Source organism: Actinia tenebrosa, unplaced genomic scaffold (assembly GCF_029948245.1).
Source record: "Actinia tenebrosa isolate PJP-AT-01 unplaced genomic scaffold, QUT_ActTen_1.0 PGA_scaffold4__44_contigs__length_22323623, whole genome shotgun sequence".
Classification (NCBI taxonomy): Eukaryota; Metazoa; Cnidaria; class Anthozoa; order Actiniaria; family Actiniidae; genus Actinia; species Actinia tenebrosa.
The window spans coordinates 15,467,338-15,489,783 of NW_028292581.1; the positions used below are offsets into that span (position 1 = coordinate 15,467,338).

At 38.8% G+C, this 22,446-nt stretch overlaps 2 protein-coding genes and 5 non-coding genes across 7 annotated transcripts; 2 read left to right on the top strand and 5 right to left on the bottom strand.

Annotated features, from left to right (window-relative positions):
* Window positions 1-59: 59 nt before the first annotated feature.
* On the bottom strand, window positions 60-4,523 carry LOC116296302 (lactadherin-like). Its single transcript, XM_089036823.1, has 7 exons — window positions 4,374-4,523; window positions 3,581-3,748; window positions 2,800-2,938; window positions 1,948-2,077; window positions 1,433-1,628; window positions 876-1,017; window positions 60-532 (listed from the first exon to the last, which is right to left on the bottom strand). The coding sequence occupies exons 1-7, from the start codon at window positions 4,521-4,523 to the stop codon at window positions 60-62; spliced, it is 1,398 nt and encodes a 465-aa protein (XP_088892949.1).
* Trnat-ugu (transfer RNA threonine (anticodon UGU)) lies at window positions 3,857-3,929 on the top strand. The gene has a single exon. It is a non-coding gene; the product is annotated as a tRNA-Thr (tRNA).
* Window positions 4,524-5,022: 499 nt separating the features above from the next.
* Window positions 5,023-9,837, bottom strand: LOC148907226 (EGF-like repeat and discoidin I-like domain-containing protein 3). Its single transcript, XM_089036824.1, has 7 exons — window positions 9,709-9,837; window positions 9,083-9,224; window positions 8,304-8,617; window positions 7,787-7,928; window positions 5,886-6,196; window positions 5,389-5,530; window positions 5,023-5,057 (listed from the first exon to the last, which is right to left on the bottom strand). The coding sequence occupies exons 1-7, from the start codon at window positions 9,835-9,837 to the stop codon at window positions 5,023-5,025; spliced, it is 1,215 nt and encodes a 404-aa protein (XP_088892950.1).
* On the top strand, window positions 5,155-5,227 carry Trnat-agu (transfer RNA threonine (anticodon AGU)). Its single transcript has one exon. It is a non-coding gene; the product is annotated as a tRNA-Thr (tRNA).
* Window positions 9,838-11,563: 1,726 nt separating the features above from the next.
* On the bottom strand, window positions 11,564-11,636 carry Trnai-aau (transfer RNA isoleucine (anticodon AAU)). Its single transcript has one exon. It is a non-coding gene; the product is annotated as a tRNA-Ile (tRNA).
* A 76-nt stretch (window positions 11,637-11,712) lies between these two features.
* Trnai-aau (transfer RNA isoleucine (anticodon AAU)) lies at window positions 11,713-11,785 on the bottom strand. The gene has a single exon. It is a non-coding gene; the product is annotated as a tRNA-Ile (tRNA).
* Window positions 11,786-12,249: 464 nt separating this feature from the next.
* Trnai-aau (transfer RNA isoleucine (anticodon AAU)) lies at window positions 12,250-12,322 on the bottom strand. Its single transcript has one exon. It is a non-coding gene; the product is annotated as a tRNA-Ile (tRNA).
* Window positions 12,323-22,446: the final 10,124 nt, after the last annotated feature.

Here is a 22,446-nt window from a genome sequence, read left to right on the forward strand (position 1 = left end):
AATTTTAATAACATTAAGCAAGACTCCGTGGCCCTCTGTAATACGAGTAATAACTTGAACTACTTACTGAGTCTACAGCCGTAGAACTCGACTCTCATAGAAATATGGCCATACCACTTCTGTGGATAAATACGAACATATCTCGCCTTGATGGAAGGCACCAAGCGGTTGATGTTGACATGGTAACGCTCCACGTTAGCTTGGAACATTCTCGTGGTCCTTCCAACCTTATAAGATGTGAACCGCACGCCATCGTTACTGTACCTCACAGTATACCACGTGACATACTGATTAGCATCGTAGCGACCTTGCGTGGCAATGCGATTGACTCGCGCTTGGGTGCCAAAGTCAACCTGCATCCATTCATTTCGACGCTTATGACGTGCAATCCAAGCACCCCTGTAGTTGCCATGGTTACGATCTTGAAGTCTGGAGCTCCACGGGCCGTAGTAGTGGTTGTACATTGATGATGCAGAGAACATTGAGCGTCTTATTCTTTTGTCTTGGACACCGAGAGGTGTCTCGCAACGATCTAAAAGAAAGGTTTTGCTCAAGTTAGCGTATTTCATAGTAATATAAAAATAATGATTATACTAGTCTATGGGGGAAAAAGGCTTTCACAGGACTGCCTGAGCTCAGTGCCCGGTAATTTTTTTTTCCTCATGAATTTAGGTTTTTTATAACCAATGTTGCGAAGAAGTAGGCTTTGACATACGTCAATCAAGGCGTTTCCATGGCATTACATGAGCACGTGCATTTGTATACTTTGTGTTTTCCAACACGAAGGAAAAGAAGGAAAATTTACGATTTTTAGTCGAATTATTTGGAGGGGAGGGGAAAGGCGGTCAACCCATTTTCAATAGCCCTCTGTCTACCTGCGGGACATCCATAGAATTCCACTCTCATACAGATCCTTGAATACCAGCTTCTTGGTTGGATTTTGAGATAGCGAGCATAGATTGGAGGATCGATGGTGTTACTCTGGACGGAGTATTGATCTCGATTGGCGTAAAACAACTATGAAAAGAAAAGCAAAAATTAGGTACTTTTAATTTTTAAACAACAAGTCAAAAAATGTTTGTGGTACGCTTTTTAATATCCTCGAAAAACAAGAAAAATGAAAAAAAGAGAAGAAAAGAAAGGGAATAAAATAAAAAAAGGAAGAAAAAAAAAGAAAGAAGAATAAAAATAGAAAAAAATGAAAATGAAAGAAAAGAGAAATATGAGAAAACTGAAAAAATGGGATGAAAAGTTTCCATAATATTAACCATAATTGCGATCAAGAGCGCGACCTTTCTCTAAGTCCCTCTCTTTTTCTTCTTGATTTTCCAAAAAAAAAAAAAAAAAAAAAAAAAGGGGAAAAAGCGCGGGCGCCTCTTTAAGAACTTTTTAATATAATAAACCAGTAAATAGAGTCCTTTAGAGTCCTAACCTTGTCTGCATTCTTCTTGCGGTAAATTGCCCAATGTACCCCATCGACACTATAATGCAGATAATACTGTTTGACATACTGCCTGCTATTGAAACGACCTTGGGTATCGATCCTGGTCAGTCTTGTGAGCCGACGGAAATCAACCTTCAGCCATTGGTAGTAGTTGTTATGTTTGGCGCACCATGCAGCTTGACTCCTGAGACAGAACAATAAAATAAAATGAGCTTAATGTTTGCCTGTCGACAAATTCACTTCAAGCGAAGTGCGAAATGGCAAAGTACTAAATAAATAGAAAACGCGCGCGCGCTCTTTGCAGTTATAAAGCACGCGGGGGTTGGCAGAACACAATTGTTAGGAGAACGACGCATAGCGGGGTGCTTCTCGACACTTCTCGAGTGTTCTGTCTCGAGGTAATGACGGTCAAATGGCAGAGAATAGTCGCTTAATGGAGTTTCTACTTTATCAGTTTTATAAATAAAAATATTGTTCCTAATGATTTTTGTTTATAATCCTACCTTCCCTTTGGTTTGTTATGGAGTCTTCCCAAATAGGGTGCGTAATGGTTGGACCAAGTAGACGAGGCTGTCAGTTGGCTGTTTCTGATGCGTTTGTTTTTCATCCCCAGAGGTTTGCCACAAGGAGTATCTGACGAAGATTAATATACATAAACCATGTTAAATTACAGCTATTTCCAAACTGTTGAATACTGAATAATGCATACTGAATTTTGGCTTTGATGAAGATCATTTAAACTTGTAATGTTTCGACGTTGTCAAACGCCATCCTCGGAAAGTGAAGTACAAGTGTACACAACATATAAATAGAGCAAAATAACAAAAGAGTTGAATAATTAACATAGTATTAAGTAGATAAGGTGCGAAAGAAAAATAATTCAGTGAGTGGTACAGCCAAAGGCATTTACATACATTGATACCGAATTTTGCATTCCAATACCGAGGTGCATTGTGGGTTTCGTAAATTTGGAAAAAAAACTATATATATAGCCATTTGCTCTAATTTATGTATGCAGTATATTGTTTTGGAAGGAAAACAATGCACAAAAAACGAAATAAATTATTATTATCTATTTACTTTAGGGAATAGTACATAAGACCCAATATGCATTTCGTCCTCTGTTGTAGTTGTAAAATACTAGTTAAGTATGCAGTATTATGAATTCTTCCTTGTTCTTACTGGACTCTGACGACGACTTCCGCTCAGGTTGTCGAAATGTCAGTCACTAAAAACAGTCTTTCTCAAGACTACACTTACCTGGACGATCACCTCCACACCAAAAATGTTTGTTCAAAAGTTAAAATCTAAGTTTCAGTTTATTAGAATTTTACAACGTTTTTCTTTAAACATACCTTCACATCCAAAGAGCTCGACCCTCATTGATTTCCAATGGTAGAAAGTTATAGGATAAATACGAACGTACAGCGCGCGGAAAGGTCTTACGAACTCTTGGAAAACGATGGTGTGTCGGTCTGTATTGCCTTTGAAGATCTGTGGAGAAAGAAAGAAGTTTCAAAAACAAATATATTTGACTTGGTTGTGTTTCTTATCTAATAAACATACACAGCGAGCCATATTTTAAAAATATAACATTACTGCGAATGAGCAGTATATATATTATTTGCAGTAAAACGGCTTTTCCCCATAATGCGCATGAGCAGAATATCATTTGTAGGCAGTGATTTGCATCTATCTCGGGTTGTTTACCATTAGATTGAAAATTCCGGTAATTCCGGTTTTTCTGTAAGTGGTACAACCTTCTCCCATCGGAAAATTTATGGTAAAAGTGGAAATGCTCAATAGGTACCCCATTTGTTCTAGTAAGCCCAGAATAACCGGAGAATCGCGTACCATTTACACTTTCCACACATGCATGTATCTCTCGACCCCAGAACAGCAGGCCTAAAAGTAGAATTTCCAGTTGATATTGCAAATGGAACACAAACCTCCCAGGAATGATTCACTGGGAAAAGAGAAACAGATTTGTACCATTTGCTCATTCTGGATGAAGAGGGAATTCTGGTGGAATTTCCAATCTAATGGTAAACAACCTCGGTCAATCAAATCGACGTAAAAATATAGTTGAATAATAATCAGATATATCGAAAATTTGTTTGTTGTTCTGTGCATTACCTTAGGTGGGGGAGGTCTTTGTCCCCTGACTCGTGGCCGGTCACTGTAGGCTGTAAACTTGACCCCATCCTGGCTGTAATAAACCTTGTAGGTCTTGACCCACTGATTAGCATCGTATCGACCCTGGGTAGCGATTCCTTTGACTGTCTTGAGGTTCATCAGATTGACCTGGAAAAAAAAAGAATAACACACATTTTAAGGTATGGTTTTCTTTTCTTATTAAAATGATTTTTAACGAAAAGAATTTGATTGTCTATTAAAGAAATAAAACCTTAAGCCTTTGTAGCTCAGTGGTTAGAGCACTGGTCTTGTAAACCAGGGGTCGAGAGTTCAAGTCTCTCCAAAGGCTTTTTGATGGCAGTGAGCTCAGTTTGAATTTTGATTATGCACTTTTCGAAATCACTCGTTTTTTCTGCAATCTGATTGGCTCTGAGCAGTGCGATTTAAATCACGTATCGCTCCATTTTTGGTATCAAATCGCAATGTTTTGACGAGCCAATGAAATTGCAGAAAACATACAGTTTGACCAATCACATCACATGAGAAAAAACCCGAAAAGTTCTTTAACAGTAATTTTGCATTAAAATTGCATTTTAAATATGCATGGTATTGTTGCAGACGATTTCAAAATGGACAATCACTTACCATTATTTGTTAAGAAACTATTTTACAAATTTGACAGAAAGAAACTATTCCTTGTTTATTACAAAATGGGTACAACTACTTGAAAATTTTAAAAGATTTAGACAAATCTATTGCTCCAGGCAGTTACCCTTAATTACCCAACGCGTACCTGCAACCAGTTGTTAGCATTATGGTTTTTAGAAGACCAAGACCATCGGTGGTTGAGACGGCCATGAGCTGGCTGGAGGTGATGGTTGTAGTATGTAGATGCTGTCATGCGTCCATTACGAACTCGCTTGTCTTCCACTCCAAGAGGCATGAAACATCGATCTAAGAATTTATATTAAGTACTAGGTAAGACTCATCTGAATAATTGCAACCCAAACAAAAATTTGTACGTAAGATCAGACCGAGAAGCACTGGTACGAGTAAGCCTCTAGCATCATTTCGAGGCTTTCAGTAATGAATTTACGATTCCTATCAAGTGCTAGGTTGGATTCATTTACATAATTGCAACCCATGCAAACGAAAATTTAGATATATGATGAGACCGAGAAGGACTGGTACGAGTGAGTCTCCAGCATTATGTCGAGGCTATTTTATGAAAATATTATTATTAAAGTTATTAACTAAATAGTATTGACGCAAAATTTTGTAATATGGTAAAAACGTCTTGTATGATATAGTCTGTCGTATAGCTGTTTATGCATTTTGGGATCATATCTTTGAACCTTACAAGAAGTCTTGTCACCGACTAAAGACGACACCGACAAGTGAAAGTGAAATCAGAATCAGCTTATCGAGATATTTTTAAACCATTAGAATAGGTTAACATTTGAAAATTTGTCATCAACTAAAAGTGAAATCAGAGTCAGCTTATAGAGAGATCATTGAACTATTACATTAGGATAATTTTGATTAATTTCGTTATATAGGTCATTTCATGTGTTGCCTTTGTAGCTCAGTGGTTAGAGCACTGGTCTAGTAAACCAGGGGTCGAGAGTTCGAGTCTCTCCAAAGGCTAGTTGACACAACTGTATTTTTTTCTTTACTGTGTAAAAAAATTGTTTTACATTTTAACCGAAAAAAAAATATAGCTCGATTTAATTTTTATTTTGACATTCTAAAATTGATCTAGTTTCTGAACAGTAACCAAGATTTTCATTATTTGATTATTGTCTTACCTTCTGCGCAGCCGTAGAATTCGACTCGCATCGAGATATGACTGTACCAGTTGTATGGGTGAACCCGAATAACACGAGCTCTTATGCGTGGGAACAGGTTGTGGATGACCAGAGAATTCTGGTCTCTGTTTCCTGTGAAATACTAAAAACAGAGAAAAAGGCTTGAGGATATATGAGTTACGTAATAAGCCCTTCTGAGGTTGAAGTAAAAAAGGGTCGCGTTGGCATTGCAATGCATTGTTGGACTATTTTAGGGTATGAAATGGACCCCATCTTGGAAATATTTCCCCTAAAACCGTCCCAACATGCACTGCAATTCCAATTCCAGCCAGTCTTTTTTCTCGACATTGAAATGGTTTAACATATGTTCTTATTTCTACAGTTAACATGGTGGTGCGATGCAAAATCTTGCTGTTGAGACCTATCAAAAATCAATCAAAAAAAGATTCAAATGCTTCCAAGAGACACGGCACTGTTCAAATGTTATCGCAACCCACCTTTTTAGCGTATGATTTCACTTTGTAATCGACAAACACAGCGCCATCTTGGCTGTAAGACAGGGTGTACTGTGTGACCCATTGTCTGGCGTCCTTACGCCCTTGCGTTGCAATCTTGGTCACTCGTGTAGCGCGACCAAAATCTACTTGCAGCCATTGGTAACGGTTCTTGGTTTTGACACTCCATGAGCGAGAAGAGTGAAGGCGTGACAAGTGGGTGCCAAGATTGTTGTCCCAGACCGATGATGCTGTGATTCTGCTGTTTAAGATTCGTCTATTTTGCATTCCAAGGGGAACATTGCAACGCTTGCCTAAAAAATATTAAATTTTAATTTCAATAAATAAAAACAAAGCTACTATTTTGCGGCCTTTCAAAGCATTTCGTTGCGGAATTATAGGCGAGTAAACGTGACGCAATTATTCATAATAATGTATGGAGCGGCCATCTTGGTGTTCAAGTTTGTGCACCAACATGACGGATTCAATTTCAAAGGCTTAAGATGATGGAATATAAGATATTTTTGATGATATTTCACTGAATTATACTTTCAATAGATATTCTAAACCTGTATAAGGGAAAATGTTTCAACTAGGGTAAATTGTTTTAATATTTTTATCGCTTTTTAGATATTGGCGAAGGTATAGCGTGACATAAACTCAACCTTCATAACTTCACGTAAAAAAATATAAATATGGAATTATGAGATAAAGAATTAATTAAGAAACTACACTTTCGGTTTCGTGTTAAGTTCGACATGAAAATACAATGAAGATTTTTTTTAAAAAGGTCGAAACGAAAAAAATGACAACGCAAAAAAAAAAAAAAAAAAAAGAAAACGAAAGTGGGGTGCTATCTGTTGTTTATCTGTTGTGGCTTTTCAAAGCATTTGGATAGACAGGAAATAGACAGGGAATAGACAGGTATCGGTTACACTTTGGCGGGTTATTAGTGGAAAAAAAGCATTTGTAACTAAGGTCTATCTTTATTCAAGTATCTTTTTAGAAACTATAAATTTCAGGTCACCCATTCAAGTACTAATCTCCCTAAAACGTGCTTGACTCAGTTTCTTGAAAGCCCAAGTTTTTTCCACTGGGCCACTGATTTCAGGAAATTAGCACAACAATAGTCATGAAAACAGTGCACCAGATAGACTAGATTATTTTCTACTTCAAATCAACGTGCCAGTGCGTGGCAGAGTGCAAGGGATTAGCTGTAGATATGATCTGGGGGCCGGCTAGTCTCTCCCCTGATGCTTCGGCTAGAACACTATCCTGCGTAATCCGTACACCCAAGGGCAGAGGGACTTAATCGCCGTCATGTCCGAAGTCCATACGATGACCCTGCGGATGTCTCGGGGTATGGCATGATGGCACTAGCTTTTCTCTTTTTCTGTATTTTAGAATTAATCATCTAATAGAACATAGTTCACGTGGGTTCGATTCCAACTGTATTAAGATTTTTTTCCTTCCTCTTTTTTTCTAGCCTTTGATATGTTTATTTACTTATTTATTCATTTTAAAATATTTATTTATGTTTTTATCAATTTAGTTCTATTTTTTTATGAACGAATTTAGTTCTTATTCAATCCCATAGCATTCTTTTTTAGAAAGGGTGTATACTGTTTTTGCTTACATTCAGCATTAAAAGTTAAGTGATCTTCATCTGAAAAATTGAGTTGTGCTTTTCCTGGTTTAAAAAGCTTTCTAAAAGTCAGTACATTTGTATAGAATTCCGAGAACAATGTTCGAACATCTTGGTGACCGTAAAACAATGCAACACCATTCGTACCACGTGATGACTAACGTCGAAAATTTGAATTAAACGCATGATAGGTATTACTTTGAACACTGTTGCTGTGGGTAGACTAGTATTCTATGGAAAGATTTTTCTATCAACTAACCTGTGACGCACCCGTAGAACTCAATTCTCATTGAAATATGACCATACCACGTGACTGGATGAACCCGGAAGTAACGACCATTCAAAGGTTTCTGGAATTTGTTGGTGACGGTGATATAGAAGTCAAAGTTACCCTGGAAAACCTGTTAAATAAAAGAAAACAGTTAAATATTGGTCGTCCTCAATAGCACGCGTTTCCTCGACATTCATAGGCACGCGCTTTTATTTTTTTGCGAGGGGGGGGGGGGGGGCTGTATTGCGACAATGTTATGCAAACAATATGACTGGCGTCCACCAACACTTACTTTGTCGCGACGGTAAATTGCAGAATTCTTTGTGTGCTAATGATCGATCCCTTGCAGCAGGTCGACATGCAGCTCAATTTGGAGGGCATAACCTGATAGGTTTTCAATTCTTAGGGGAATGAATTTCTTTTGTTTTGAGCTGCTTTGACGTCACTGCAAGGGGTGTATTAAGTAAAATAAATTACATTACCATACATCCACTTATAGTAATACCTTAGTTTTTCCACGCTCTCTATAGATAGCAAACCCATATCCTTTAGTACTATAAGAAACATAGTAAGACTTGACCCACTGGGCTGAACTTCGTCTACCCTGGGTAGCAACTCGTGTAACCCTGGCAGTGGCGCCAAAATCAACCTGTAACCATTGGTTACGGTCGTTTCGTTTGGCGCACCAGGCTCCTGCAGATCGGTAACCGTTAAGTCTTCCGAAGTGTGGCGAACACGAGCCGCCGGAGAAGGATGAAGCGCTCATGAGTTGATCGGCGACCTCGCCTTCTTCGACTCCAAGGGGCATGTCACAGCGATCTGGTTAAGACAGATAGATTAGTGATGTGGAAATACAGGATTAGGAAACAATAGACCGTTTTTTTAAGGTTGCGTGCCCTTCCAATCTTGACGGGCCAGAATTCTGCAAAACGCAAATTCAGGAAAATTGAGAACCAGTTTTAGATTTAAAGAGAATAATTGAGTTGAGTTAAATTCTTATCCAAAAATCTCATAATAATATAATAATTTTTTCATTATAAATGCTTTTGTATTGTCATGGTACTTGGCTCGTCATGTTTCTTATATTTGGATGAGCGCGCAACCTTGAGAAAAAGGTTAAAAAAGATCGATGTACGCCATAACACACACTCGCATGGCATAGAACTGTTTTCTCGTGAGTAGGGAATTTTAACGTACGGTACTTATTTACAGTACATATATACGTTACGAAATGTCGTAACATTAAAATGCCTATCGTTGTGTATTTCTAATGCTGTTACTTACTCCATGGGCATCCATACACTTCAACTCTCATCGCAATACGCGACCTCCATCCTCGGGGTTCAATACGGAGATAGCGAGTGTAGATAGGGATATTAAAGGTGTTGGTTACCACGGAGTTGCTATCGCGGTTGGCTTGAAAGGTCTGTAGTGAAAGAAACAAAAGTCTTATTCCTTGATCTTAATTTGCCCACCTTTTGGGTGGGCCGTTACCTCTACAATAGTTTATAAGCTCTATTTCTGGCCTATTTTCGTTAAGGAAAGGAATAATAAAATACTAATAGAACGAAATAAATAAATACCCTGGTCAAAGTGAGGGAGTATGCAGGCATACGGTAAACCTCTTCTACCACCCTAATCCAGCTTCTAGAATTGATATTCTTTGATATTTTTTATTACGTATTTTTGTTCATCGATTTCATTTTGGATTTTAGTTCAATTTATTATTAATTTTTCTAATAATTATTAATTTATCTTTCTTAAAAGGTGTACAACAATGTGAACACAGCTGAGTCATTACTTAAAAAAAATACGCGCGTGCGTATCATGCGCACCACTTCTGCGCATGTGCGTTTGCCGTTTTTGAAATCCATACCCCATAGTTTAATATGATATTTCTATTTACTTACATTGACTGTGGAATACCAGTGACGCTTGACAGCAAAGTTTTCTCCGTTCAAACTGTACTTGATATAATAGGACGTTACCCACTGAGCGGCGTCCTGTCGTCCCTGCGTTGCTATCGCATTGATTTTCATTGTTCTTCTCAAGTTAATCTAAGAGAAAAAAATGTTTTTGCGGGAGTCATAAATCTTCCATATCAAGATAAAGATTAATTTATGCAAAATAACCTTTTATAAGTTTGAAAAACAAAGTGCATTTTAGTCTACAATTCTCAAAAGAAAAAAATCGTGGGACAGTTGATCTCGAAGATATAAATATATGTATGCAGGCAGGCAGGCAGGCAGGCAGGCAGGTATGGTATGGTATGGTATGCACGACGCATACGTTTCCTATTATTTTAAAGCTTGGTATAATGATTTATCCACACCAACTTCAACCTAATTTATCTTTAAGGATCACGTGATCAACCTTAAAACCATGCATTATTGAGAGGGGTACAAACACCCAGCAACCAATGTTTTATTGGTATCCCCCCCTTAATTTAGCACCATATCAATTATCATGAGCGAAATGCGTTCGTTTCCAAGCTAGCCCAGAATATGCGCCGAATAGGCGCCCTCGCTCCGAATTAACGCTGCATACAATATGAAACCCAAACAAAAATTTAATTAAGTGCCGCGGCACTTAGACGAGTAAACACGCTATGTTAATCTACCTGAAGCCATTGGTTGCGGTTATTGTACTTGGCTATCCATCCACCACTGAATTTTCCAGCTTTCTTCAAGTGTAACCTGGCGAGTCTTGCTGGAGTGTTTGTGTTGTATGTCGATGAAGCTGTCAACTGACCGTTGCTAATTCGGCGAGGGCTTTGAACACCAACAGCGTTGGTACAATATCGAGCTTGGCATATCAAAAATAATAAATTATTAATTTGAAATATTTGAAATTTGAGGGCCGTAAGTTAGATAATTCACTAGCTTAATAAAGTTACCTTATTTAAATAAAGTTATTAGGCCCCGTCCACACATATCCGGAAATTTTTGTATCCGAAAATTTATTTTGCTGATATGGGTTGCGTCCACACGTGTCCGGAAATTTTTGTATCCGTATCCGGAAATTTTCGAAAACGGTCTCCAGAGTGGAAATTTTCGAATACGCTCCGAACACGGATAGGAGGGATTTTGCTCATGCTCAATAAGAAAAACCATCCGTCAAATGGACTAGGCACTAGCGTGCATCAGGGCGGATCATGAAATTTCCGGATAAGTGTGGACAGTGAAAACGATTCGAAAACGATTCGAATACCCCGCGTGTGGACGCGAACATTTTCGTATACGCAAAAAAAAAATTGCGGATACGAAAATTTCCGGACATGTGTGGACGGGGCCTTAATTGATTGTTTGATATATAATGATATATTATGGTAATAGAAGTAAACACGTTTATTTTGGGGATCCTATAATACTTAGTAGCAATAAATTGCAGAAAAAGCTAATATACCACGTTTTGGGAATAACCTTTGTATAACCTTTATTGACTATAGATGGAATGGCCTATAGAAGTTTTGTACCATTGAGTGCAAGCACCAATAACAATACAGCTTGGACTACCTGTGATTAGATGTCATAACAATAAAATCTCTTTGCTCGAGAATTTAATTCCTTTTTAAGTAAAACGATTGTATTGTTCCTGCCATCTAACACGGCTGCCGTCACGTGATGGTTGCAAAGCCTAGTAAAGTGGTTTTGCACCGCTAGTTGACGTCAGTTAGCCTTACAACATGGCAGGAAAAATACGATCGTTTTTAACGAGGATAGTAAAGTTCGCAGACCAAAGGTCCTATGTCACCAAATACGAATTTGGTCCGTATGGGGCTCGAACCCATGACCTTAGCGTTATTAGCACCACGCTCTGCCGACTGAGCTAACGGACCAACTCACAAATTAATATACTTTAGTTTTTGAACCAATTTTCTTCCATTATTATTCTATGTCACCAAAATATGAATTTGGTCCGTATGGGGCTCGAACCCATGACCTTAGCGTTATTAGCACCACGCTCTGCCAACTGAGCTAACGGACCAATCGTTGTAAAGTAACTAGCCCTAAGTTCGGTCAATTAGTTCGATTTGCCAAGTGGCGCATAGTATTTGAAATTCAAAGTTTTGTCTGTGTTTTTCACAAATGGTAGAGTATTAACACGTGGATTTTGGTGCGAGAATGCTGCGTTCTAAGTTTAATAAATATTTTTCTCGTTGCCTTCGTTGTTTACTCAGAAAGGAGAAAACTACTACTTAATGCAAAAAATTCCATGTTTTTACGCCTAAAATAATACGTACAAAATTTGTTTTACAGCTTGCAACGCAAGCGTGATTTTTAGTGTCCTTATTAGCGATTTGTTTTGAAATTGAACTGATTGGAAGACTGTACAAACAGCCTCCCCTCTGCAAATTGTGGGGCAATAGTGTGGCGCGCACATTTGGACAGATTTGCTTCCCTCATTACTAAAAAAAACATGAAGTTTAGTGCAAAAATGTAAAGTATATCTGGTCCATATGGGGCTCGAACCCATGACCTTAGCGTTATTAGCACCACGCTCTGCCGACTGAGCTAACGGACCCTCTTAATCAATTATTTTTCAATATCATCGACAATCTAAACTAATCAGCAAATAGACATCAGGTTTTAATGTGTCTGTCCTCTTATTGACGATAAATTTGTCATCATATTGTCAAGGTAGTGTCGATCCGCATACTACTTTGACGGTGTGATGACGAAGTTTATAGTCAATAAGAGAACAGACACATAAAAAAACTGATGCCTATTTGATTTTACAAAAAAACTGAGCAACTTAATTTGGACTCTACAGAGTACAATTTGGAATTTAATTGTATCCTATTGTCCCATTAGAATCGAGTAATTTTGTTGGATGTATTATAACAAAGAAATGGAATGCTGAATACTGCGTACTAAATAGTGCATTCCAAGACCAAAGGGCATTTGTGTTAATTTGAAATAAATATGAAGTGATAAGTAAATGAAGTAAATATACAGCGATTTGCTCTCTACATGTAGCTAGTATATTGTTTAACTATTATTATATATTTTACTTCAGTCAATATTACAAAGACCCAAAATGTATTAAAATAATACTATTTCACTAAAACATTAATGTATTGCACAATTGTCAATCCCACAATGCACAATTGTGACGTCATCCATAGGGAACGCTATTCTGCTCCATGTCTCTTAGGGAAGGCTCTGCTGTTTCACAAACAAACTTCAAAAGGTTTGGTATCAAAAAACTGAAAGTGTCACCAGGGAAATTAGCGTTTTTGAAACACGTTTTGGTCATTAGCAAACTTTGTTCTTTCGAAAAAATGAACTCCAAAATTTGGCCTGTCACAAACACATGGTTAACACATGAGTTAGTCCTGTGCTGTTGTTGTTGTTTTTTGTTTTTTTTTTTTGTAAGAGCTGTATACATACCTCCTCCATAGAAACAACCATACAACTCAAACCGGAAGTAAGGCCAGGAATGCCACGTGATCGGATGTACTCTGATGTAGCGTGCTCGTACAGCTGGCGAGAACCTGTATGCAACGACCGTGTAGTAGTTGTAGTTGCCTCTGAACGTCTAGATTGAAATAAAATGAAAACAGTTTTGACTATTTACAATAGCTGTCGAAATACGGTGCAATTTTTTTTCTTTTGCGCTGCTAATAATAACAGAAAGGTTATTTCATCAATAGTAATAACAAAGCGCATTCAAAAGTACATCGTCGTCATCCAGCTTACCCTTTGTCGTCCGTACTCGAGGTATGGCTTGAATCTTACGCCATCCAAACTATGCATGACCCTGGTCACGTGAGCAAAATAGAAAATGCATTAAAACTACAACGCACAACAAAGATAAGGACAGCATCACTAAAATTATATATCATGGACATTAGGCATTGCTATGAGAGCACCTCCCATCCTTAGCAATTTCCATAGTTGTTAAATCATTTCCTTTGTTCAGTGTATTACTCGGTCTTATATCTCAGATTTCAGATCTCCAACCGCCAATTAACGTAGCTGTATACCAAAAGAAAATGAACTAGTGAAGTGAGCTTGCAATGATAGATACATATGAATAATTATCCAAGGTGTTAAAAAAGGTCTCTATTATTGCAAGCTCACCGTTCGTCTCGATTCGACGCAAAGGCACGGATATATTTCAAGACGGCGTAGGGAACTGTGAATGGGACTATTATGGGCTGGTATTTAAAAGTGGCTGGTATTTAAAAGATTTTTTTGCGGAAAAAAGAATGGAGAATGCGACCAAAATTATTGAATGCGTATTTGAGATATAAAGACGTGCTCTTTGGAAAAGGTGATATTTTGATCAGCAGAAAAACTGACCTTTAGTAGCCTTTACTCCAATTCGACAAAATTTCGTCACAAGTTTCGAGCAGCAGTGTCACAAATATAACGCTTTAACATTTTGAGTATTAAAATCAGTTAAATAAAAAAATCGTGAAAGTAGCGGGCTTGTCGTTTTTCTGCCCTGTCTTTATGACTTACCTATTTATTTGACTTACCTATAGCTTTTCACATAGTAGTTTCTAGCGTGACCACCCTGTGTTGCTATTCCGGTGATCTTAGCAGGTCGTCCCAGATCAACTACTATCCATTGGTTTCTATTTCTGTGTTTTGGACACCATCCTCCAATACGGCCATGAATGTTTCTTTTGTTAAGCCTGGCTCTCTCTGGTCCATAATTGTAGTTGTAAGAGCTACTTGCACGAAAGTTACCAGAAGGAATGACGTTGTTCTCAAGCCCGAGAGGCATCGTACAGACATCTAGAATGAAAATAACCAAGCATTTATAGTGAGACTTCGGATGTTTTTTAAGTATTGGTGAATCATCTACGACTCAACGAAGAATCTTATTCTCAAAAGAATATAAAGCGTGCTAAATCGTAGGTACGAAATATTGCTATATTTTTAAACCTCATAGTGTTCTTACCAGCGTTGCAGCCATAGAACTCTGCTCTCATTGCAATGTAGCTTCTCCATGCGTAAGGATGAATGCGGATGTACCGAGCACGGATTGGCGGGAAAAGGGTAATGTGCATTAACGGTGTTTTGATCCTTGTTACCATAGAAATACTAACAAAGAAGAATAATAGACGTGATCAAACGACAATGTAGTCACAGGGGTTACGTTTGTTTTTACTCCAGGTCTTGGGCCCGGTTTTACCGAAGGGTGGATAGTGAAATAGTCTTATCCATGCGCCCTGGCATCCACCTAATTGCTTACATTTGGATTCCAAGTATTCTGTTATGGATGCTCATCAACATTGAGGAAGCCCTTGTCAAAAGAGGGTTTTCGACGCATTGTTTAAAATTCTAAAAATTACATTTCACATAAAAGCACACGATTTCGGTGTTAACGATGCTCCAAAAATAGTTTCTGATTATTCGTTGTATCCCTGTTTGTTTCTCTCTTCGTGCGATTGTTTTGTTTCGTGTCGTTGGTAGTTTCGTTCTTATCCCTAACTTCCAAAATACTCAAGGTAATACAGTTTTTCCCTTAACATCGGAATGCCTGATATAGCCCACCTTTCTTGATGACTTATACTTGTATTCAGTAAAGCGCACTCCATCCTGGCTGTACGACAGGTAATACCTGGTGACCCATTGATGAGCGTTGGATCTGCCTTTTGTAGCAACTCGCACAATCTTTGATGGGCGTCCGAAATCAAATTGAAGCCATTGGTTATGATTTCGAAGACGAGCCACCCAAGAACCAACATATCTAAAAGAGGGAAAAACAATACAAATCATAAGGTAAGTTACTGGATTCAATGGGGCTTCATTTTACTAGTACTATTAGGATTCTTTGCGAATTTTACAAATTGAATTGGATTGATAGGAACTGCTAATGCGCCGCCTCTCACCAATGCGGCCTGGGTTCGAGTCCTGCTAGTCTCGGTGTCGTATGTGAGTAGAGTTAGTGTTTGTTGGTTCTCTCCTGTGCTTCGAGGGTTTTTCTCCAGGTTCTCTGGTTTTCCTCCCTCCTCAAAAATCAACTTCTAAATTCCAATTCGATCTTTGAGCTTTCACCTAGTTGGAGCCTAGCTCTGTCGTGATTGTCCCACGCTGTGATACAACACTGAGCTAAAGCTTAATAGATATTTCTTGACCTAAACGATGGCATTGCTAAATCATAGATCAAATCCTGGAACTACCTCTGGGTTGACTTAAGCCAGGGCATGGCAAACATACAGATCGAACCCTGAAATAACCTCTGGGCTGATTTAAGCCAAGCGGGCACGGCTAACTCACAGATCGATTCTTGAAACAACCTCTGGGTTGATCTAAGTCAAAGCATGGCTTACTCTCACAGATCGATTCTTGAAACAACCTCTGGGTTGATCTAAGTCAAAGCATGGCTTACTCTCACAGATCGATTCTTGAAACAACCTCTGGGCTGATCTAAGTCAAAGCATGGCTTACTTTCACAGATCGATTCTTGAAACAACCTCTGGGTTGATCTAAGTCAAAGCATGGCTTACTCTCACAGATCGATTCTTGAAACAACCTCTGGGCTGATCTAAGTCAAAACATGGCCTACTCTCAAATCAAATTAGAATTTATTGTGTTTGGTTTTGTAGATCGAGGGAGGAAAACCAGAGAACCATGACAAAATTCCTTGAACCAAAGGAGAGTCCTTACACTCTGATGTCCAGTCCAGGAATGGCAACCGAGATCCCATGCAGAGGTGAGAGACAAGTGTACTACCATTAAGGTACCCTTGATCCCCCATGCATCAATTCTGACATTCAACACTGTTCTTAGTAATGGACAGTAAGCTTTTGACCCCAATATAATATAATGTATTTTTATGAATCGATACGATACCCTTTACGAGAAAAACGTGCTCTAGATGGCCGCAGATTCTGATTATAATAAGTAGACGCTGTTATCTTGCTGTCTGCAATGCGAGTAACCATGGGACGATTACACATAGGACCTGGTTAAAAAGAGTAAACCAAACGCCTGAATGAAGAAAGTACATAAATTATAGATGCACGAAGGTGTTATACGAAAATATATTAAATGTTAAAACAAAATAAAAAATTAAATTAAATATCATGGAATGGAATGGAATAAAATAGAAAAGAAAGAAATGAAATGAGGGGCAACATATCTTGTCATGAAGAAAAAGCAAGAAGATGCTTTATAGAACTGCTTTTGGTTTTGGGACCGGAAGTCGCTTTTTCATTACGAGTGACGTCACTCAAAAGTTCCATATTGTATGTTGTTCTCAGCCAATGAAATGCGACTTGAACAGGTACAGCTTGCTATTGAAGAGCTTCCCATTCACATGCGCGAAATCGTACTTTTTTTCACTTTTTTTCCTGGTTCGACAAAACAAGTTTCTGGTGGACGTCAATCTAAATGTTTCCATGACATAAAAAGTTGTCAAGAGCACGTGCGTGCCTATGGAATGTTGTGAAACCGACTTGATTGACGTTAAGTGTGTCGCGACAAGCATATTGTACGAGTTCGCGCCTGCATTGGGAAACGCTGTAAAAGTATTATATCCAAACTAAATCAATCTAAAAAAAACTACGTGGAATTAAAAAAAGACTTACTGAGCCTGCAGCCGTACAACTCGAATCTCATAGATATGTGTCCATACCAATGGGTTGGATGGATGCGTATGTAACGGGCCTTGAAGGACTGGCGAAGGCTATGACGCACCACAAAATATCTGTCGTTATTGCCTTGGAAAATCTATAAATAGAATAGAAAATGTTAACCATCGACAAATATTAGTTTTAAGTAACCCTTATTGTAAAGTCAAAAGAGACGTCCCTTTGACTCCAAAAATCGTCTTTAACTCCTCAATAGAATTTCTAGGTCATCTCATGACGATTTGATGACATTTTGAACTGACATACAACTACTCATTTTTAAATTGATTCTTTTAAAGCGATTGCATATTACAAAAGAAAACAATGTGATAGTGTTGACGCAGTCAGGTATCTTATGTTTTTTCTCGTTTTGTTGAGCATGCGTCGATTATGATCAAGTCAATTTTCAATTTTATTCTCATTCTTTTCAAAAAATAAAACGGGGTTGACTTGCTATAAGCAAAGCCTGATTGAGGCGAGTTTCTGCAACCCTGCTCATCGGGTATCTCATCACTTTAAAATAGGAGTTATGGATGTTCAGAATGGGTAACAGGCTTCAACAGATCTCCCCTTACCCTAGGGCTACGTCCTTCTCTATAAACAGTAAGTTTTCCCGGCTGAGGTCCATAGTACAATGTATACTTGGTCACCCATTGGTTCGCATCATATCGTCCTTGAGTAGCGATACCCTTGACTCTAGTATTGGCTTCCAAGTCGATTTGAATCCACTGATTACGGTTATTGACTCTCGCAATCCAGGCTCCTCGAACACTACCGTGGTTTATCTCCTGTAGGCGACCATTCCAGGGCGCATAGTGACTGTTGTACATTGAGGTGGCGGTCACGTGGGAGCGGGTTATTCTACCATCTTGCATACCAAGGGGTAGAGAGCACTTATCTAAGAAAATACATAAAATTTTACATTAAATTAAATTTCTCCTCTAACTACGAATTCAAGGTACATGCAGTGCTTATTAATTAGCCGTTCCGTGGTTGATGGGAAAAACAGGGTCAAGCTAGTTGGCATTACAGTGCATTATGCGACTGTTTTAGGGGACAAAATAGACGCAAACAGATCTAGCAAAAAATCCACCATTTTTTTCCCTCGCGCTCAGAACGGCTAAGAGCACGCGGGAATAATTGTTAGGACGAAGCTTGTTTTGGCAGCTGTCAATCAAGAAGTTTCCGTGACATCCTATAGGCACTCACTCTTGAAAGCTTTATGTTTTCCGATAATGTCAAAGTCGACTTTGTCAAGAGTGTTTTTCTCTTGGTTCTCTGGTTTTCCTCCCTTTCCGTGAAATTTAATGTGAGTTGAGTGAGGTATGCATAGAACAATGAATGTAGTGGAAGAGTGTGTAAGTCCTCAGTTATTTCTAGAGCTTATATGACCGTATTACCTGTAGCACAACCGTAGAACTCAGCTCTCATTGAAATATGTGATCTCCAACCACGTGGGTTGATACGGACAAATCGAGCTGTTATTGGTGGATTGATGGCATTAAAGACGGTAGAAAATCTGTCCCTATTTGCTTGGAAAAGCTGTAAAATATAAGATTTTTTAAAAAATGCTAAAAAAAAAGTCTCAAGAAACAGAGAAAGAAAAGAAAAGAGGAATAAAAGGAGTAGAGGGAAAGAGGAAGGAAGGAAGGAAAGACATATACAATAAATCTCTTGATCAGAGGCAAACACAGGCATCCCAAGCCGGTTCACTTTTAAGTATTTGATACCTTCCCAACTCACCTTATTTGAGCTCTTGTACCTATATATAGACCAATGGACACCATCTTGACTATAATACACATAGTATGACGTTACCCACTGGTGCGCATTGTATCTGGACTGGGTTGCAATTTGAGTGACTTTCTTAGGACTTCCAAAGTCTACTTGGAACCATTGGTTATGGTTATTGACTCTAGCTGACCACGATGTCCCTCCTCGCCTGGTGTTAAGTCGGCCATGATCTGGCTTCAAGCCATTGTTATAGTACGTTGAAGCTGTGATTTTACGGTTTGCTATTCTTCCGTTTTGCATTCCCAATGGTTTGTTGCACATGGTCGCTGAGGTTTGAAAAACACAATTAAAATGCGTCACCAACGGTTCACGTGAAGGTAGAGTGAGATTGGGGAGAGATTGCTCTTATAGACTGATTTTGACTTGTGACGTATTTTTGGGACGAAAATACTCTTCAAATCCGGTAAAACATACATTCAGAACTGTAATCCTTTTCCTCAACGCAATTTCCAATAGAATAGAAAAACGCAAGAAAAATCTTTGCTGAACTACTTTTCATTTTGGAAACCGGAGTTGGTTTTGTTTTTCATACGAATGACGTAACATTTCAAAGCTCAATTTTAAATTTGAAAGGGCACTTTATTTAAGAGTAGTCCGTCACAGGGGCATAGCAAGATTTCGATAATAAGGACATATTGTACAATTTTCCTGCAAAATCCACAGGAATCCAGGAAATGCATGGAAAGAGGCGGAGGGGGAGACGTGCCCCCGTCCACCCCCACCCCCCTCCTCACGCTAATGCCCCGTCAGATTTTTCTTCTTGTGCTAAAAATACCTGTAGAACAGCCATAAACCTCGACTCGCATACAGATCCTGCCATGCCAATTTGAGGGTTGGAAGCGAATGTAGGTCGCCATGAAAGGTGTCTCGATGTCATGGTAGACAATACTACGATAGTCAGTATTGGCTTGGAAGAACTGGAATTGAAAAAGACGCAAATTGTAATCCATATGAAATTCAAGTGACATTGCCAACCGCATTGTATGCTAGAAGATCTACTCAATGATTTAGATTCATATAAGTTAGAGAATATATGGAAAATGTAAATGGTTAAAATAACCAAAATAAATCAACATCAACATTTTTTAATAGATGGTAACACTTGACAGTAATTTAACTGATAATGTCCTCTTTTAACGTCAATAATTAATAAAGGACGGTACCACCATTAACGTGGTCATCAAAGCCACGTGACGGCCTAACCATTTGTAGATGTATTATTTACAAATGCAGCACCTTCTCCTCAGTTATTTTAAGGCCCTGAGCGTTGGTACGGCCGTGACTCAAACCACGACCTTCCGCTCAACTGACAGACACTCTCCCCAGCTGAGCTCGGGCGGCAGTTCTCCATCCACGTAGTATTTATCACAATAGTTCTAGATACTAATAACTGTCAATTGCTTCAAAGTTTGCTCAGGCCATTGAAAGACCAAACCATTTTATTTGTGTAGCTCATTTTTAAAATCTTCGTTTCATAGATTGCTGGTCAACATAGCAGTTTCGCCTTGGTTTTCTTGGTTTGGGGCCTTTTAGCCAATTGCCACATGATAGTTAACTAAACCCCTAGTTCATGATCAGTCTTCCAACTCTCTCTCTCTCTCTCTCTCTCTCCACGAGCGCATGCCTCTGCCCCTCGAACAACACGGCCACTTCTCACACACTCGTACTAAATAAACCAAGATATTGTTAGATAAATAAGTAATACTTTAACGACTGATTATGTACCTTTATTCCTTTTGCAAATCTGTAAGGTTTAAAAGTCATTCCATTGGTACTGTAGGTCAGGTAGTACTGCTTGACCCACCAACCAGCATTCGAACGACCTTGTGTTGCCACGCCCTTCACGCGTACACTTTCACCAAGTTGAACCTAGAATTTAAAAAAGACGTTAATCAGGGAGCATTTATTCATTCATTACGTACTTGGAGCCATTGGCTTCTGTTTGTATGTCTAAGGCACCATGAATAGCATGTGACGTCATACCCGCCACGTTGGATTCTGTATCAACCAACATGGCGGCCAAGACATGCCTCGCCATAAATCATCCACACCTATTCATTCCATTTACTTGGAACCATTAGTTTTTGTTCGTATGTCTAGAGCACCATGAATAACATGCGACGTCATACCCGGCATGTTGGATTCTGTATTAACTAACATGGCGGCCACACCTATTCATTCTACTTACCTGGAGCCATTGGTTTCTGTTTGCATGTCTAGAGCACCATGAATACACATGATTCAATGCTCCTCTCCATGGTTCATAGCTGCCACCTAAGCTCGTAGAAGCAGACAGCTGTCCACCATCGATTCTTTGATCTTCAAGGCCAATTGGTAGCTTGCACTTGTCTGGAGTTTTAATAAAACCGGGTTTTGTTAAGAAAATATGTCTTTCTTAGTTCGCTGGCCACTTGTATGTCACCAAAAATGGCTGGGTTTTAATCAGCTGATAGAAAATTATTTCAATCTCATTATTCGCTCCAAATAGTGTTTTTAAATCACTGACCACCACGTGCTGTCAGCCAGAACCAACGCTCTTTTAAAATAACTTGCGATTCAGTTGATCAACATTCCGCACGAGACAGGAAATGCGTCAAGTGAAACCTAGCCATATAGGGTGTCCTTTCATGAAAATGTAATTTTGCACCTTTTCTTCAAACCATTATTTATACCCCAACCCCCCCTCCATTTTCCGCCCTGCCCCTCAGCGGTAAAAATACACTGGTCTATTATGATTTACATGAGACCGAATTCAGTTTCCTGGGGGGGAAAGACTATTGTTGTGCCTCCTGTCATGGCTGCCATCACGTGATGGTGCAAAGCCTCTATTGGCCCTATGCAAGTGGTGTAGCTAGCGCGAGTCCGAAGGCTGAGGTAGGAAGCGCGGGCATTTTGGCGAGAAAATTTCTTGTCAAATTCACAGGTACTCTTCCTCTTTCCCTATCCCTCGTCATTGTCCTTTAGTGTGATTTGTTCTATTTGTTGTATGATATTTATACCTATGTTGCAGCCATAGAACTCAGCTCGCATTGCCATGTACGATCTCCAGTAGTAAGGATGTATTCTGATGAACCGGCACCTGATTGGGAAGACCGGATGGTTGACCTTGATGGTGTTACGGTCTTTGTTACCTTGGAAATACTAATCAAATAGATAAATAAAAAAAGAAATTAATAATTATTGTAGTGGTAGTAATGAAAAAGTGATGATCGATCATGAGCAATGATGGTTGTGATTGATAAGTGTGATGATGATAATGATA